This window comes from Anabrus simplex, chromosome 3 (assembly GCF_040414725.1).
Source record: "Anabrus simplex isolate iqAnaSimp1 chromosome 3, ASM4041472v1, whole genome shotgun sequence".
Lineage (NCBI taxonomy): Eukaryota > Metazoa > Arthropoda > Insecta > Orthoptera > Tettigoniidae > Anabrus > Anabrus simplex.
In genome coordinates this window covers 239,460,592-239,480,497 of record NC_090267.1, presented here as the reverse complement: position 1 = coordinate 239,480,497, position 19,906 = coordinate 239,460,592, and the positions used below count along the sequence as shown (strand labels likewise).

Below are 19,906 nucleotides of genomic sequence, written 5' to 3'. Positions count from 1 at the left end.
GATGATACTTGTTTCATATTTGAGTCACATGGAGAAGGAATTTTGTATAATACCATAATTGTATGTACAAAAACACCAGCGAAGGACTTCAAAAAGGACAAGGTGACAGTAAAACAAGAAAATTCTCTCCCTGAGGAAAGTAGTTAACTACTTTATTGCCTTAGGTACTTCTAATATACAAACAATGAGCTCAAATAAAAATTATTATTTGAGAAAGTACAAAATTTCATTAATATGCTAACTATCAGTCTTTCAATACTACTGATGTCTGCAATGGCATTCCTCAAGAACTGATACAAGTTTTAATTCAAAACTTCAGAATTCTGGTATTTTGATTTTTATACCAGCAAAATGTTAGAACACAATATGTGTAATCCCATACATCTCTTTGGCAGAAAAATGTAATCCTGAGAAAATACAATGACTTCCCAAAACACGTTAGGGTGTATAAATGTCAAAACTGCTAGTGAAGTCTAGTAACACAGGATACAAATAGATGCATGAACAGTATCGAGTAGTAAATCAGTTCCAGAAATGCACCACTATAAACACTGTGCATATGATATTTAAAAAAAATATTCCCATGCATTCTTTACTCTTATAAGATGATGAATATTTTGGAAATACTGAGGTTTACACTGATAGGAAAATGAGCTTTTATTTTAAAAAATTGCAGGACTTGAGTTTTCTTTCCATAAAATTTCCAGTCAGTTGCCAAAATATTCAGCACAGTAAAATTATTAGTTCCTGCACACTAAGATATTTTCAGTCATTCAAGTAATGATAAAAACTTGAGATATTTCATTTAAATAAAATAAACTCCTTGAAGATTTAAGAGAAGTCACAGTAATACACAAGCAATACCATGACATAACATATTACAATTATACTTAAGTTTCAGTTAATAATGATCAGAATACCTGTACACTGTATGATGAAATGTCCATGACAACACCCAAAGAAATACAATTATTTTCAGCACTGAATTAGATTTCAAATTATAAATTTCATTACATTCTGAAATGTTAGTTTATAAGACCATATTTATTAGTATCCCTTTAATAAATAATGTTACTTATTTTTACATCCCATTAATTACTTTTGCAGTTTTCGGAGACACTGAGGTGCCAGAATTTAGTCCTGTGGGAGTTCTTTTCTGTGCCAGTAAATCTACCGACGCAAGGCTGACATATTTGAGCTCCTTCAAATACCACCGGACTGAGTCAGGACAGAACATGCCAAGTTGGGGTCAGAAGGCCAGCGCCACAACCATCTAAACCACTCAGCCTGGCATATTAGTATCTCTGATTTATTAGCAAGCTGTACCGAAGATTAAACTCAAGGCAGCTTAGATTTGGTGGAGAATTCTCAATAAAGATTTAAATCCAAAGTGATCATGAAACACAGACACATAAGCTTGAAAAAATTGTATGCATGTGCCACTCAGCAGGTGCAGTAGGCGGAGCTGGGAGGGAGGGTTTTGTATTTAATGGTCAGTATAAATCAATACATACAACTACATTATTTATGCCAATTTACATTACGATACTCCAAAACATTTCCCCTTTCAAAGCAACAGAAAATGTGCAACCTATTTTAACAGCATGTAGGTAGTGGTCAAGCTCAAAACTAGACAGGGGAAGATATCTAGCCGTTTTCTTTGAAATTTCATTTCCCATACAAAGCATATGCTGGCCTAATACTGTACCAATAGAAATATTTTTTAAAGTACCGGTATAGGCTACATATTTCTGTACTATGTCAATTGTGAGTAGGCACTGCTATTTTGAAGGTTATATATATATATATGAAATCTTGCAGATTCATTTATAAATCTTGTTAAAATTACTTAAGGATAAGAAGAATATATTATTTAAGAATAATGAAGTATTAAAAAAATTCCACCATGGTTATGCACCTCCAATGACATTTTGTTTTCGTATGAGTTCACTTGAATAAACTTTAAGAAAATACTTTAAGCTCCCTGTGAATAACAATAATTACTATTAAAATAATATTTTATTATTATTATTATTATTATTATTATTATTATTATTATTATTATTATTATTATTAATAAACAAATGCAATGAAAATAAGAAACACATGGCAAAATGCTTGTTCAAAAATTTGAAAACAATTGCATGACTAGCCCTTCAAGTCTATTCTATTTGAATGAACGATTTTCAAACATACAGAAGAGAATCCATTATTTGTATAGCCTATCTTGTTTATCAGAAAAATTAGTTTGCTGTACAGGTATGATGAACATGACAGGGAACCTAGCATCTAAAGACACAGAAATCATTCAGTCCTCAACAATGAAGTAAACCTACAGTAATTTAAGAATGAAATAACACAGTTGTCAAGTGGCCTGGACTATAAAAAGTCAAAAGTTGAAATTCTTTGTAATAGTTATGTGGCCAGTACCATGGAATGAAGTAATTGCCACTATATCATATGACTGATATCACTATCAAGGAATTCCTCTGAGGTCAGGAAATACCCTCACCAAACATGTTGCAAGATATCTGCATATTAAGGATACCTGCATGTGAAAAGTTATCATTTAGGTCAACATTCTGGTTTCACTTCTTTGAATAATGTAAGCTTTCCTGAATCCAAAAATACATCATTTTAAGTTCCTCCATAAAAAGTGTATGTACGTTAAAAGGCTATATAAATATGGCTGTACCACTGCCACTCTCCTTTAGTTGACAATTAACATTATACCGTATTTCTCTGAAACCAAAACAACATTTTTCCCCTCAGAATCCCATGTGAAAAATCAAGGGTCGTCTGGCATTCACAACCTAACAGTAATGAAGGCCACTGCCAGCTGCCACGGTAATCGCACTGCTTCCCTCCACCCCCGCCCATGTGCGCAAAACTCGTTGACCATCAACGTCCGTGACTTTAAAATACATCGTTAGCTGCGGCAACCGGTTGTACAGTGCCTCTGTGTAATATCACTGGTTCATGGGAAATAGTAATGAGAGAATGACATTCCATTAGCCTCTACAAAAAGTTTCTCAAATCCGCAGAATGGCATCAAAACATGCAAGCTTCGAATTCTTAACAAGGCCACAGTTAATCAGTGGCCGAGTTATAATGCGTCTACTGCACCTGATGCTTAGTAAAATTAACAGTTTTATAGACAGCAAGAATATTTTCAAGATGGATTGTCGTACTGCAGTCGCGCATGGAACAGGTATTGTCAGCAAATTTTCAACGGGTTCTCATCGATATCATGATGCCAATTTTAAGTTAATGGTTATTAAACACGTGGAAATGAAGGATAATTGAGTAGCTGCAAGAAAATACAGCATAACTAAAGCCAATGTTCGGCGTTAACGTGAAGACAAAGATAGCTTAAAAAATGTGTACTGTACAAAACCCGCAACAAGGATGTCTTAAAGAAGTCAAAGATGAAATTGTCAGGTATGTGCGCGAAAAACGCAAGGATGGAATGGCCATACCACGTCGCAATAAATTCAATGACCTTCAAAGTCCACGCCTTTATTATACATCACTAGCCGCTGAAGTCGGCCCAAGCCGGCAAGCGAGATGTGCGTTTAGCAGCAGCCGGTTGTATGTGATGCTTAGTACCAGTACTGTCTTTTAAACAGCAGGAATATTTTCCTGATGGATCGTCATATTGTAGAGACGTGGAACAGGTATTGCCGGCAAATTTTCAACGGGTTCTCTTCAATATTACGATGCCAATTTTAAGTTAGTGGTCATTAAACTCACAGAAATAAAGAACAATTGTGCAGTAGCAAGAAAATACGGCATAACTAAAGATGATGTTCGGTGTTGGCATGAAGACAAAGATAGTCTAAAAAATGCGTACTGTACAAGAAAGGCGTTCATATGATTTTACAAAGCACTTTTAAGCCTGATTAAATATTTTTGAAGGAAAAAGTGGGGGTAGTCTTGCATTCAGGGTCGTCTTGGCTTCGGAGAAATACGTCATTTTCAAAGGTGAAATTTTTAATCTTTACATTTTCTTTTCTTAAGAGCCATAACAGTTAGGAGCAATCAAACTCAGTTCATTTCTTTAATTGCCTAAAAGCTACAATGAAGACTTTAAAAAGTATATTTTTCCCCAAAATGTTAGTAACCTGTGGCACTTGACACCCCTTCATATTTTTTGGGAGACTTATTTTCATCTTGAGATTCCATTTTAACAGCAAAAAATATTTTGAGGATACATTTGTAAGTCTTTATTGTAGGTATATGTGTTACTGACTTGTAAAAAAAAATATATATATATATATAATACGGTACCTTCCATGAAAATTGTACCTAAAGTTGTAGCAGAAATGTGAATTTTTCAATGTGATTTATTGCTATTCACATCACTGTTGATGAACTAAGGGAGATAGACAATTTATATTATGCATATATTATACCATAGTTGATGTTAAAAGGTCAGCAATATTTTGTAGTCTTAGAACAAATAGTTTCTTAGATATGAACGTATAAAACAGGCCTTACAACATGGAAGTTTCACATCCAGGTGCCCTTAAATAGCTAGCTGACCTAATGAAGTTGGTTTAAAGTCGCATAAACACACTGAAAGTTTTTGGTGATGCAAGGATGGGAAAGGGCTAGGATTCAGAGGGTACAGCCCCAGCATTTGCCTGGTGTAAAAACGAGAAACCACAGGAAACCATCTTCAGGACTGCCAATGGTGGGATTCAAACCCACTATCTTCCGACTGCAAGCTCACAGCTACGCGACCCTAACCGCACGGCCAACTCGTTCGGTCATGAAGCGTTATAAGCAAATTATCACAAAATAATTTATTCTATCATACTACCTATTCAATACACGCCATGTGCTACATGGGTGAAATTTACATAATACTATGTACACTTCTTAGGAACATGTTTCGCCCCTTGTTAAGGGCATCATCAGCCTGTAGGTAACCTTAAGGTCAAAAGTCCGGATCATTAACCAATCATACAAGGAATACACTGAAAATACGTTACACTTTAAAATCATCTTAAGCTAACATGCTACAATTATAACGTAGAAAAATGCCTATGACTAACCAATCATACAAGGAATACACTGAAAATAATAATTTCCACTTTAAAACATCTTAAGTTAACATGCTACAATTATAATATAGAAAAATGTCTATTACAAACTAAGAGTATTGAGAATAAATAGTGTCTGTACTCATGGGAAATAATTTTTTTTAAATGTAAATGAAAACTGAAGAATATTTTAACAAAGAATTCTGTATCTGAACTTGATACGAAAACGATGTCCAATAGTTATAAACAACAGCTAGAGATTGAGAATAATTTGGGTAAGTTGAGTGTTGAGAATTAAATGCTGTAACATTTGAAAATTGATCGTATGTTTTTTCTCTTTACGTGACAGACACTATTTATTCTCAATACTCTTAGTTTGTAATAGACATTTTTCTATATTATAATTGTAGCATCTGCCTGCTGTCATTTCTTGATGGATACAGTACTTTTGCATCCATCTCTTGGAAGAGGCCAGAGTAAAGTGTAGCTTCCACCGAAGTCCCAGTCAACATCCACGGCTGTGACAATATGGAAGTTGCTGGGGTGTGGGTAGTGCTGAGTAATGACATTCAGAGCACGACTAGTGCATCTCAGTGTTATGAAAGGTGCTGCCCATAGGGTCAGTCGTGCTGCAATAGTACTTTCTGGCCCAGTGAGGAAAGCAATGGCAAACTACCTCACTCCTCATCTTGCCTAGTACGCCTCATTTTGGTGCTGCCATTGGTTTTTGGGGTTTCCATATAACTGCATAACCTTTGCTGGTGCTATTTGAGGATCCAACCAGCCTCTGGGCTGATGACCTAACAGACAGACAATTGTAGCATGTTAAATTAAGATGTTTTAAAGTGTAACTTATTATTTTCAGTGTATTCCTTGTATGATTGGTTAGTCATAGGCATTTTTCTACGTTATAATTATAGCATGTTAACTTTAGAAGATTTTAAAGTGTATCATATTTTCAGTGTATTCCTTGTATGACTGGTTAATGATTCGGACTTCTGACCTTAAGGTTACCTACAGGCTGATGATGCCCTTAACAAGGGGCAAAACATGTTCTTAAGAAGTGTACATAGTATTATGTAAATTTCACCCACATAGCACGTGGCATGTATTGAATAGGTGGTACGATAGAATAAATTATTTTGTGATAATTTGCTTTTAGTCAGCTTCAATACGGACCAACCATGAGAATTGTCTCTTGCAACATGAAGGGTTAATCATCATAAGTAACTCCCATCTGAGTTAAGAGGAGAATATCATTAAATAACGGTGTATATAACAAATGAACATTAAGAGAATAAATACAATCATTTAAACAATCCTATGGTCTGGTCTAGCTCATCTATTCCTTCTCAGCCATACTTTTTAGAGGTCTAAGTGGCCTGTGCTGTATTTTCAATTACCGAGAAGTAATCCCTTATCCTGATCCAATACTGTAAATGCATCTGTATTCCTTAACAACAGATAAAAAACACAGATCTAAAGGGGAGTCACCATGGGAGTTAAACTACATAAAACCCCCAAATGTAAAGATAATGATACACTGTAGGTTTCAGGTTAGAAGGTTTTCATGATCCTTTTACATCAACATTAACACATCCAGTTTTGTTTCACTAGCCAAGTATTTATATGTAATACCTCCCTCTCTGCTTTCTATAATCATGCAAAAATACAAGATTTGTGAAGAGGTACAACACAGCAAAAACAAATACTCAGCATAAAAAAAGGTGGGGTTAGGTTGATGAGACATTTCCTCAAGGAATCAGGACACCAAACACTAGAATATCCTCATCAGGAAGAAGATACAATTATTTCTGTATGCAGGAGAATGTGAAATCAATGAATTCATTCAGTCAAAGAAGTACGATCATTTCAGCCAATGAGAGTTGATGTAGTCAGCACATAAATTGCATATAGGGTTCTTCTCTTGGTACCTTATTAAGTAGTTATGTGATGCAGGAGAGAGAAAAAAAAAAAGAAGAATGTTCAGGGACAGAGTTGAAATGTTAACACATCCATAAAATATTTCAGATACATGTCCAAATTTAGGGGACAATGAAAATACTTAAAATACTCCAGAGGCTAAGCACAATCTGGAAGAGCACACTTCTTCAATATTAACATTCAGTCTCGTCAATCCCTTCAACATTATGTATTTGAACTGAGTGCACGTTATCACACCGGGATTGTTCTTGTTCAAGTTCAACATACTGCCAACTGAAATGAAACTGGCACTGACTTACTTCCACTCTAATCACTGTCACTTCCAGAATTTTTGCCATCTGCAAGCAAAAAACATGAGCATAACTTGATGCACAATGAGCTTACAAGCAACTAACAAAATAAATAACCAAAGCTCTTAGAAAAATAGACATTTCTAAGACCAAATAAATATAAAATGTTGAAATTTAAAAACATTGAATACCATAAAGATCAAGAAACCAGCATATAGTTTCACATACCAGAGCCTTTACTACGGGAACGACTAGAACGACGAGACCCAGCATCGCTACCAGAACCAGATTTCCTAGACCCTGGTGAGCCAGATCTGTAACAATGGTTTATCAGTTAGGAGGGAAAACACTTGTTATTGTGATTTTAAAATTAGTAGAACATAAAGATGTGCAGAAATTACTTTTTTGATGAAAGAGCAAGAAGATAAAGTTTACAACATGTCCAAAAAAACCAAAGAGGTAATCACAAAGAAATGTTTTCTTTAATTTGTGTCAGACGCAATTGGAACATTATAAAAAAATACATACCATATTTACTCGCCTACAACACCCCGCTGCATTAATTTTTAACTATTATCGAGGTAAATATAATTGGAAAAAAAAAAAAGTAATCAGAGGAATAAAATTGCAGCAAATGCAACATTTCAGTTAACAGTAAAACCCATGCTTCTGCCCAACCTGCACTGCCTAGGCACTCTCTCGCCCTACCCTCAATTTCTAAATGCTCTTCCAGCTTCTGAACTCTGTGTCCCGCGTGGCCAATGTAGTGCATAATTAGGATGCATCCACAAGCAGAAGTGAAAATGAGCAAGAACAGATGTTTCACAGCATCTTTCAACAAGTTGAATGTGTTAGAATATGCTGCAGAAAGTGAAGTGAGATCAGCAAGTCACAAATAAGAAGTTCAGCTGTATATGATTCGTAATTGGTGATGCTAGAAACAATTGGGAGCAAAACAAAACAAAAACAAAAAAATCCCTCCCCAGTGTGAAGGAAAGAAAATACAAAAATGTGAACATAAAAGTTCTTAAGTAGGTTAATAGAAGCAAGAGGCAATGGCAAAGTTGTAAATCAGAAAATGATACAGTTTAAAGTACGACAAGTTGCATGAAGTCTTGGTATAGCGGGGAAAGATTTTAAAACAAGTAGATGTTTCTCTGAACACTTTTGTGCCAAAAGGGACTAAGTTTGCAGAGAAGGACATATGCCAGCGGCTTCCATTATATTGCACCGACAAAGTGATCAAATTTCACTGCTCTGTCGCAAGGCTCCTAACACTGCAACACTGCGCAGCCTAGGAATCCACATTTAAATCTGAGAATTTCATTTTGTCCGTATTGAACTGAGAATGGAAGATAGGAAACTTAAAAGGGTCCACCTTTTCAATACAAAAATGTTACAGTTTATTTACAACATATATTTACACTTGGAACTAGTTTCGACGCTGTTTGGCGTCATCTTCAGCCAAAATGTGGGAAATAGGCTAGCATGTAGACATTTATATTACACAAGGCATTAGATTAAACAATACACATCTTACGAGGAGATAAAAACAGGGACGAATGTAGAAACAAATGAATCGTTGAGAAAACAAAAGTTATAAATATTAAAAATAACCTTAACCACACATCTTGCAGTGCGAAAATATTTGCCTTGAATGATTCTTGAATATAAAACGCACGCGCACACATTTCTGAAGAGCCAGCAGGCAGGAAAAAGTAAAGTGAAACCTTAAGAGTTCTTCTGAGAAGAGTTCATCATTTTTTCTATGTTCCGACTAACTAATAAACTACAGACCAAGCCCCTTATATAAATGATCTCAATTTATCCAACAATTTCTTAATAAACATTATAAATTCTCATCAAATAAATCCACAGGAACACTGTAAGTGAACAAACTAAACAGTTTCAAGCTTCAACCATATCATTCAATGCACTCCTTTGATATAGTCAATATGTATCCCAGTATAAAAACCAACTCATTATTCCCGATCATCGAAAAGAACTTACTTGCTAACAATCAACTAAGTAAACTAGAAGTTCAAGACTTTATGACCATATTAAGATTACTAATTAACAATAACTATTTCACATTCAATAAGATCATTTACAAACAAGATGGTTTGGCTATGGGTTCACCAGCCTCAGGAATTTTAGCAGAGATCTACCTTGATTTCCTAGAGCACACCGCCATCGACAATAACATCAAATTTGCTAATATCCAATTCTGGGCTAGGTACATAGATGACACATTTATAATCCTAGATGAACGCTCCATAGACGCGCCATCCACCCTCAAAAACCTTAATAACATTGATCATGACATTAAATTTACCTTAGAATCAGAGATAAACAACTCCATCAACTTCCTAGACCTAACAATCAATAGGCACCCCTCTTCGTTCCCATATAGTATCTATAGAAAGCCCACTCAAACGGCCACTACTATAAGAAATGACTCACTACACCCCCAAACACACAAAGCGGCTACATATAATAGCTTAGTAGAGCGAGCATTCAAAATTCCGATGTCAAGAAAAAACTTAAATAAAGAATTGAACACCATTCGCTCTATAGCAAAATTTAATGGATCCAAAAACCACCCTAATAAAAGACAATACTAACACTGCCATGTTTTCCACATTTACCTTCAATAAAGAAATTTACAACGTCACTAACGTTCTTAAAAAACACAACATTAAAATAGCCTTTTGTACTAACAATAGAAGCACAGAGATCCTACACAACTCTTCATCAATAAATAAAATTAGTCCTTTTTCTAAATCAGGTGTATATAGGTTTTCTTGCCAAGACTGCAAAAGTTCTTACCTAGGGCAAACAGGACGCAGCTTTAAAATCAGATATGCAGAACATGTCAATGCCATAAAACACAACCGTTTTTCCGCGGTCGGCCTACATATAAAAGAATTTAAGCACAACTTTACTGAAATAAATCAAGATCTTGAGGTATTAAATATTCTAAACAAAGGTTCTTTCCTAGACGTCACTGAAAACCTCTATATTCATTTAGACCAATATTTCAATCCCAACCTAAACTTAAATGATATCTCAGAGAAACCAAAGATCCTATTCGACTTTCTCATTGAATTTTTCAAAAACATGAATATCCCGAAAAACAGATCTGTCTTTCACATTATGCATAATACTTTGTCACGCCACACACTTTCACCACATCACCCTCCATATTTCCCCTCCTTCCACTCCTCCTCCCCTACCGCTCCTTCCCTCTCCCCTCCTAATCCAACAATGGCCGCTCCCCAGACCTAAACTATCCAACACGCTCTGTTCCTCTTCATCTCGCGCCATAGCTTTACCGCCTTATGTCCCGCAATAAACATCATAGAAACCTGCCCCCACCCTACACGTAACGCTGCAACAATACACCACAAATACTGGCACAGTCAACCTCCAAACTCTCAGAAAACGTATTCCTTAATACCAATTTTATATTCTTGTCGAGCTGAATACCGGACCTGTGAAGATTACAAGATTATTTTGTGCATCTACAGAATGGTGGTGTTAATGAAGCTATGTAATATAGAGAGAGACTTTCAAAAGGTGGTTAAATGAAGAAGTTATATCATGTTCAAGATCATGCTTTCAAGTCTCTGCACAGTATTTAAAATACAATTTACCGTTGGTCTTTATAGCTATTGTTGAGAGTGAAGGAGAATTTCCTGTTGTGTATGTTTATCAGGAACTCAAGGGAGACTTCATTAGTTAGTCGGAACATAGAAAAAATGATGAACTCTTCTCAGAAGAACTCTTAAGGTTTCACCTTACTTTTTCCTGCCTGCTGGCTCTTCAGAAGTGTGTGCGCGTGCGTTTTGTATTCAGGAATCATTCAAGGCAAATATTTTCGCACTGCAAGATGTGTGGTTAAGGTTATTTTTAATATGTATAACTTTTGCTTTATCAACGATTCATTTGTTTCTATATTCGTCCCTGTTTTTATCTCCTCGTAAGATGTGCATTGTTTAATGTAACACCTTGTGTAAAAAATTGGGTTAAATGAAGAAGTTATATCATGTTCAAGATCATGCTTTCACGTCTCTGCACAATATTTAAAATGCTATTTACCGTTGGTCTTTATAGCTATTGTTGAGAGTGAAGGAGAATTTCCTGTTGTGTATGTTTATCAGGAACTCAAGGGAGACTTCATTAGTTAGTCGGAACATAGAAAAAATGATGAACTCTTCTCAGAAGAACTCTTAAGGTTTCACTTTACTTTTTCCTGCCTGCTGGCTCTTCAGAAATGTGTGCGCGTGCGTTTTGTATTCAGGAATCATTCAAGGCGAATATTTTCGCACTGCAAGATGTGTGGTTAAGGTTATTTTTAATATTTATAACTTGCTTTCTCAACGATTCATTTGTTTCTACATTCGTCCCTGTTTTTATCTCCTCGTAAGATGTGTATTGTTTAATGTAACGCCTTGTGTAATATAAATGTATACATGCTAGCCTATTTCCCACATTTTGGCTGAAGATGACGCCAAACAGCGTCGAAACTAGTTCCAAGTGTAAATATATGTTGTAAATAAACTATAACATTTTTGTATTGAAAAGGTGGACCCTTTTAAGTTTCCTAGGAATCCACATTTTGCACATTTAGTCATGTGACCTGTAAGCTGTGGTAATGGAGGAGAGAGCTGATATGAAATTAATTTAATATGCTAATTAACTTTTTGCATAAATAAAGCATAGATTTAAATAACTATTTTGTGTGTTGATTTAGAGATACTACATGTTCCTACTTTTAAATGATGCCCAAGCTGAAAATTAGGGGGGTAAAGGGATGTTATAGGTGAGTAAATACAGTAAATACAGTATACTAATTAATTAAAATTAACCCAAAACTGGGCTATGTCAACAGCATTTTTTTGTCTTGAACAATAGATGTATTTTTTCAACATGTTAAGAGCTATCATGTGCACCGATCATGTGTAGAATGGTTTTATCATCTCTGCACTCACACAGGCTCAACTCAATAGGAAATACCCATTTCATGATTTTATACTTCAATCTCCTCACACAGTCATGCAGCCAATTCAGTATACTCCATACAGACCATTCTTGCTCATGATCAGGCAGTAAACAACTCAATGTTCTTGGCCAGCTATATGAACTCACCTTCCATAGTTCAAGTGCACTCTTTGGAGGTTGGGAATATACAGTACATGAGCTGCATTGGTCGTCTCTTTTATCCTTTCTTTCAGAGCAGCATTTCTGCATCAGAATTTTGATGGAAGGATACCAATCTAGAAAAATATTTTTGTTTAATGGAATCAAGTTCAGACATCCTATGATCAGCTTAGTTGTTTGGTTTAAGATAACTTGTTTAGCATGTTTCAATCTCGTCGGCAGCAGCCGATACTCGTATCAGAGTTTTTGTTTCTCGCCTGCAGTTCCGTAATCCTTAGTCCACATGATGAAGGTGGCACTGATCGCTTATCAGACCAATTCTTGCATAAAACATGCGGCCACACATGTTGCATCCGATGGAAGGTGGGGGGCGTGGCAGTGTTTGACGTAGCTTCTTTCTCCGGTGAGTTTCCTTTCCTGTCTTCGACGTTCCTGCTCAAACTGTGCAACTGTAACTGTAACTGAGATGGTAGCACGCCAGCAAGGGCGATCCAATGCGAGAGTATGCCAAGTATTTGGATTTATATCTACTCTCTTCACGGTCTGCTTAAGTTGGTCTTTATATCGCTTCAGAGAAGCACCACAAGTCTTCTTGCTAGTGCCGAGTTCACCATACAGGATTTGCCAAGGGAGTGTGCTGTCACTCATACGGTGGATAGGCCTGCCCATCTAAGCCGATGACCTACGATAGTGGCTTCGATGCTGTTTAGCTTTGCTTTCTCGAGAACTGCTGTATTAATTATATAGTCATCCCATTTGATGTTCATGATGGATCTTTTTTGCTGATGAAAGCATTCCAGTTTCTTAATGTCCCGGCGATATAGGGTCCAGCTTTCACACACGTAGAGTAACGTAGAAATAACAACAGCTTGGTGCACCATTATTTTTGTGTTTTTCTTCTGGAATACACGATGTGAGAGACATCCAAAGGCCACATGGGCAGCCTGTATTCTGTTTTCCACGTCCTTCACAGAGGTGCAGTACATTGAGAGAATACTCCCAAGGTATGAGAAGTGCTCGACCCTTTCCAGAGCTGAGCCAGATATGATATCAAAATCTGGAGGGGTTCCATAAGCAGGCTGAGTAAGTACTTTGGTCTTCTGAATGTTGACAGGTGGGAAATATCTACAGAGCGATCCAACTCCACCAGTGATTCCATGATGAATTATTGCAAGTTATGAATCTCATTCCGTATTGACAGTTATCACTTTACAAAATAAAATATTTATAAAATCCTCCTATCAATACAAGTCAAGTCATCTGTTAGATGAAGCAAAGTCTATACATGTTTCAGCCTAATCTCAAGGCCATCTTCAGTAGTATAACAATGATTACATAATAAACAAACAAATTAAAAATTGTAATGATGTGAAGTGACAGTGATCATGATTAGTGAGTTAAAAACACATTGAGGTACAAAGTCTTCTCGTCTAATAGATCTTGCTAACTGTTAAATAAAAACACTACGCTGAGGAGTGTAGTGAGACCGTCAATACTACGAATAAAACGTTTCTCATTACAGATGTTATGAAAATGTATAAAATATGTCTTTACTTAAACTAACTTATAAGTTAGTTTAAGTAAAGACATATTTTATACACTAATTTTAAGACCTTCAACATAATATTTTAGACATACAGTTGCAATATTGTACAGAATGACATATACGCCAGTTCACGCTAAGACGTGCCCCATTTATATGTGGACTAAATGTACATCATCATCATATAGCATTCCTTTAACAACACAATCTTAATCAAAGCTTCATTATATAAATATGCATGTATGGTTCAGCTGAAGATGACCTTGTATATGAGGTCGAAACCAGTCCTGTAGCTTAATATATGCAATAAATAAGTACTGATTGGTGGAAATCCTCTCCTATTTTTAATTGTGCAATTCGTCAATATGGAAATGAAGATTATAGATTACGACGCTACTCTTTTGTCGGAAATCACCCAGAACAAATCGAGCTGCTTTTGATTTTTTCTAGTTCTTGAATTAGGTAATCCTGGTGAGGGTCCCATACACTGGAACCATACTCTAGTTGGGGTCTTACCAGAGACTTATATGCCCTCTCCTTTACATTCTTACTACAACCCCTAAACACTCTCATAACGATGTGCAGAGATTTGTACCCTTTGTTTAAAATCCCATTTATGTGATTACCCCAATGAAGATCTTTCCTTATATTAAGAGCTAGATACAATGATCCCCAAAAGGAACTTTCACCCCATCAACGCAGTAATTAAAACTGAAAGGACTTTTCCTATTTGTGAAAATGACAACCTGACTTTTAACCACGTTTATCAACATACCATTGCCTGTTGTCCATCTCACAACATTATCAAGGTCACATTGCAGTTGCTCACAATCTTGTAACTTATTTATTACTCTGTACAGAATATCATCATCTGCAAAAAGCTTACCTCTGATTCCACTTCTTTACTCATATTATTTATATATATACATATAAGAAAACATAAAGGTCCAATAATACTGCTTTGAGGAATTCCCCTCTTAATTATTACAGGATCAGATAAAGCTTCGCCTACTCTAATTCTCTGAGATCTATTTTCTAGAAATATAGCAAAACTTTCAGTCACTCTTTTGTCTAGTCCAATTTCACTCATTTTTGCCAGTAGTCTGGAGACAATAGTCGTTACTATGCAAAATTGCCTGCACGTCAAGAGCGAAAGTGTGCGGTATGGGGTCCAACAAAAAAGAGGGTAAGATCATCACACTGGTGCCCAGGGTGCAATGTGGGAATCCATGAGAAGTGTTGGGGACAATTAGAGCACTATCACAGACCAAAAGGACTTAAAAGGAAATTGCCGTGTGACTAAAGGCTAGGGACCTAAAAATTGTTGAATCTCTATGTAGTGTTCAATTCGAATGTTCTCCAGTGTTCAGGACACAAGTACACACTTGGAAGCCTGAAACATTCTGTGATGTTAGTTCATGATATTTTCAACAAATTGTATATTCCAAAAGTATTTACTTACTAGGCAATTTTTTTCACAAAAACACCTCAAACTTTGAATCTAAAAATAAAAAATAAATTTAAAAAGAAGACTTCTGTCAAAATGTTTTGAAATATATCTCTTGTATTGATGTTGCAAATAATGCACAAACCTTCCTCAAGTAATTTTCTACATTATTTGCCTGACACTACAGACTATACTGCATGGCACTTGCAGGTTAAATTCATGCTTTTTACGCCTCTAAATGTTACATATTGCTGTCGGTATTTAAACACCCGAAGATAGTATGCTAAGTATATGAGAGGATGTTTAGATATGTCAGGAACAGATACATGACCGTGGTGAAGGATTTTTGGGGGGTTATATGCTATTACTAGGTCTATGAACATGACACAGAGCACAGTTTTCTGCGAAACGTTATGAATTTCACCTTATTTTCTTGACATGGCACAAGCCCAAATTATACACAAGAGAGTTTTCCACCCATTCAATACTAAGTTGTATTTACAATGTTATTTACATTACATCAGACTAGTTTCAACCCTACACGGGGTCATCATCAGCCATAGTAAACATACACAATATTTGACGATATCCTAAAACATGTTTCTAAGCAGTAACAATCTTATGAATATATAATTTCCAATATGAAGTATGGTTGAATTAGGCAAGGGCTATGGTGCTCAAAATCTTGCAAATGAAAGTGAAATATTATGTGTGACAAGGTGAGCAATAAATAATACAAGTACACTAAACATGCTAAAAAGTCTGGAATAAAAGTACAAATGAGATGCTCTGTGTTGTAGGTTAAAAATTTCAGTATGATTTTAGACTCATGGAATTCAGTAGGTCCTGGTAATACATAACAGTAGTGAACCGAGTGCTATGGTACTAAGAATAAACACAATGTAAACTGGCACATATATAAAAATATAGAAGTATGTACAATGTCTGAGTAACAAAATGTGTAGTTGATATTCTCTAGAAGAAGAGTTGACTATACACTGTATCAGCTTAAGTGGAGAATTTGGTACTTGGTGTACTAAGTAACCAAGCTATGTTAATAGGGCTGCATGGTTGATTGTTGGAATTGTGCAGACAGAATATGAAGTTTCTGAATTCTTCTTGAGAAGAAAGTAGACACTGCGCGTGGTGATATTAATTGGTGGAACTCTCAGTTTATAGCGAAAAACAAATTGGATCTCGCTACTTGGATCTGTCTAGTTTGAGAAGATAATGCATAGACAAATAGTTAAATACTTAGAAAAGCATTCTCTACTTGATCCCTTACAGTCTGGTTTAAGAAAGGACACAGTACTGCAACAACAAACCAAAGCAAAGTAAAGTCACCTCCGTACAGGCCATGAAGGCCCTGGGAGGAGTGGAAGGTAAAGGCTTCCAACATTGTTAAGTACTGCAACAACACTAATCAAAATCACGGATGACATCAGACGGTCTATGGACGAACGAAAACTGACTATACTTATCCTACTTTACTTTAGCAGTGCGTTTAACACTGTAAATACAGATTATATTGTTAGCCAAGTTACAAAAACTTCACGTGGCTCGTTCTGCTATTCAGCTCTTGGGCTCATACCTCAAAAATATATGACAGCGAGTTGTATCAAACATGACGACTACAGAATGGAGGACTAAGCTATCTGGCGTTCCCCAAGGATCTATTCTTGGACCTGTTTTATTCCTAATCTACGAGGCATGTTTTTTAAGTAAGTATCGTTTTGATATTCCGCCGATGCAGCACTGCGGTTGGCATTCTGTGCATGCGCGCCACATACCTGCATCTATTGGCAAGGCTGAGACGCAATTACGGCAATAGTCACCCTTGTGTACATTTGTTGGCAAGCATTTGAAATGGCCTCACCGATCAAGAGTCCCACCGACTGTGAAGCCCGGTCTGGTATTCGTTTTCCGAGTGTAAAAGGTTTGAAAGCTATCGATATTCATCATGAGATCTGAGCAGTTTACAGACCAAACATTATGAGCATTGGAATGGTTAGGAAATGGGTTGGAGAATTTAAAGGTGGCCACAAAGATGTGCATGATGAAGAATGGAGTGGGCGACCTTCAGTCATCAGTGAAGATTTGGTGCAGGCAGTTGACCGAGCAGTGACAGAAAACCGACACTTTACAATTACGTAGTTATCTGACGTGTTTCCTCAAGTTTCTCAAAGTGTTCTTTATGAAATTGTGAGTGAACGATTAAATTACCGAAAGGTGTGCTCACGCTGGGTACTGAAAATGTTGACGGAGCAACACAAAAGCAAACGTTTGGGCAGTGCCTTAACTTTCCTGGAGTGTTACCACGAGGAAGGTGATGACTTTTTTAGTCAAATTGTAACGGGGGATGAAACCTGGGTGGCCTACGTTACACCTTAATCAAAACAGCATTCAACTTCATCAAAGAAAGGGAAGTTTAAGCAAACAATGTCAGCCCGGAAAATCACGTGTACCGTGTTTTGGGACAGAAAGGGGGTGTTACTGGTGGACTTTTTGCCCCGTAGTGAGACAATCAATTCAGCAACGTATTGTGAGACCTTACACAAATTGCGCCACTCAATTCAGAACGAAAAGCGTGGCATGCTCAGTAAAGGCGTCCTTTTGCTTCATGACAATGCATGCCCACATGCGGCTCATCGAACTCAAGACCTCATCACATCATGAACGACTCGATCACCCTCCATACAGTCCCGATCTTGCACCCAGTGATTACCACTTGTTCCTGCATTTGAAGAAACATGTGGCCGGCAAACGCCACAACGACAATGATGGTGTCAAGATGGCCGTGTTGCAGTGGCTGAAAAATCAGGCGGCCAACTTCTATGAGGATAGTATGCAAAAGCTCGTTGTACGATATGACAAGTGCCTCAATATTGGTGGGAATTATGTTGAAAAGGAGAGTAATGTACAGGCTTTCATATAAAAATAAAATTGTTAAAAAATCTCTGTTTGTTTTTCATTTATTTCAAAACGGTACTTACTTAAAAAACATGCCCCATATATTAACGACATTTCTTCTCATCTGAATGACTGCAACTATCACCTTTATGCTGAAGATCTTCAGATATACTAACACTTTAAAGTCACCAACACTGACAAAGCAATCCACCAAATGAACTTGACTCTAAATTCAATTAGCTCATATGCAAAGGAGAACTGCCTATTAATTACCCCGTAGAAAACGCAAGCAATCATAATAGGACAATGTAGGCTTTTAAATACGCTAAACATTACAAAACAGCCTACTCTCATGCTCTGTGGTGAAGCTATACCTTTTCAGAAGTCTGTAAAAAATCTAGGCGTTCTCATGAATGACACATTAAACTGGAATGATAATATAACAAGTGTGTGCAGAAAGGTATATGCATCTCTCCATCCTCTAAAAATGAAACAATCTATTCTTCCACATGGCATGAAAATAAAACTTATTCAAACTCTCATTTTTCCAATAATTTATTACTGTGATGTTGTATTAACCAATGTAACTGTAGAACAAACCATGAAACTTCAAAGGGCAATGAACTCTTGCATATGACTTATATTTTCTTTGAACTTTAGGACACATATTCCCCCTTATTATGAGGAGCTATCCTGGCTGAAAATCAATCAACTAAGAAATCTACATACTGCGACACTAATTTTTCGACTTCTGAATTAATCTACACCTGAATACCTATCCTCATACTTTAACTTCCTCTCATCTATCCATGGACATAACACCAGATCGACTTCTACCCTTATGATACCGGTTAATCATTATCTGTATACAGCCACTCCTTCCAAGTGTCTGGGGCAAGACTACGGAACACTCTCCCTATCAGTATACGTAATAGTACTTCAATAGTCTCATTTAAATGGTCTTGTCGAGATTTCCTCTTAATACGTGATCAACTTGTATGAATGTTAGTGTGTATAAGTGCAAGTATGATTTAGAGCTAGGTGATGTAGAAAGATGATATTAATCATTAAAAACAACAATTATAATAAGTTATAATATTACTCCAATAATTTAGGTAGTTTCTTGAGACTGTTAACAATGCTATTTTTCTAATTTATATGACTATATACTGTATTTTGTGGTTAAGTGTAAGAGAGGGCTGTGAACCCTAACGTCACCACATACAAAGGCAAAAAATAAAAAGTAAATAAATACCTACTGAAAATCTACAATCTGTTTTCTAGTCAATGACCGGGTCAGGGATGGAATGAATGAAGCGATGAGGATAGGAATTGTGCCGGCTGCTGAAGCCTGTTACACTCCTCTGGGGCAATGATTAATGACTGATAGATGAAATGAAATGATATTGGAGAGTGTTGCTGGAATGAAAGATGACAGGGAAAACCGGAGTACCCAGAGAAAAACCTGTCCCACCTCCGCTTTGTCCAGCACAAATCTCACATGGAGTGACCGGGATTTGAACCACGGAACCCAGCGGTGAGAGGCCGACGCGCTGCCACC

General features: G+C 36.5%; 1 protein-coding gene across 1 annotated transcript in view; it reads right to left on the bottom strand.

Moving 5' to 3' along the window:
• Nucleotides 1-6,037: 6,037 nt before the first annotated feature.
• The window catches only part of Ctr9 (RNA polymerase-associated protein Ctr9), a 346,065-nt gene continuing 332,196 nt past the window's right edge, over nucleotides 6,038-19,906 (bottom strand). Inside the window, exons 20-21 of the mRNA XM_067142937.2 lie at nucleotides 7,511-7,596; nucleotides 6,038-7,330 (exon numbers count right to left, since the gene is read on the bottom strand). Coding sequence (XP_066999038.1) covers nucleotides 7,299-7,330; nucleotides 7,511-7,596 — 118 coding nt within the window. The 3' untranslated portion in view covers nucleotides 6,038-7,298. The remainder of the gene's footprint in view (nucleotides 7,331-7,510; nucleotides 7,597-19,906) is intronic.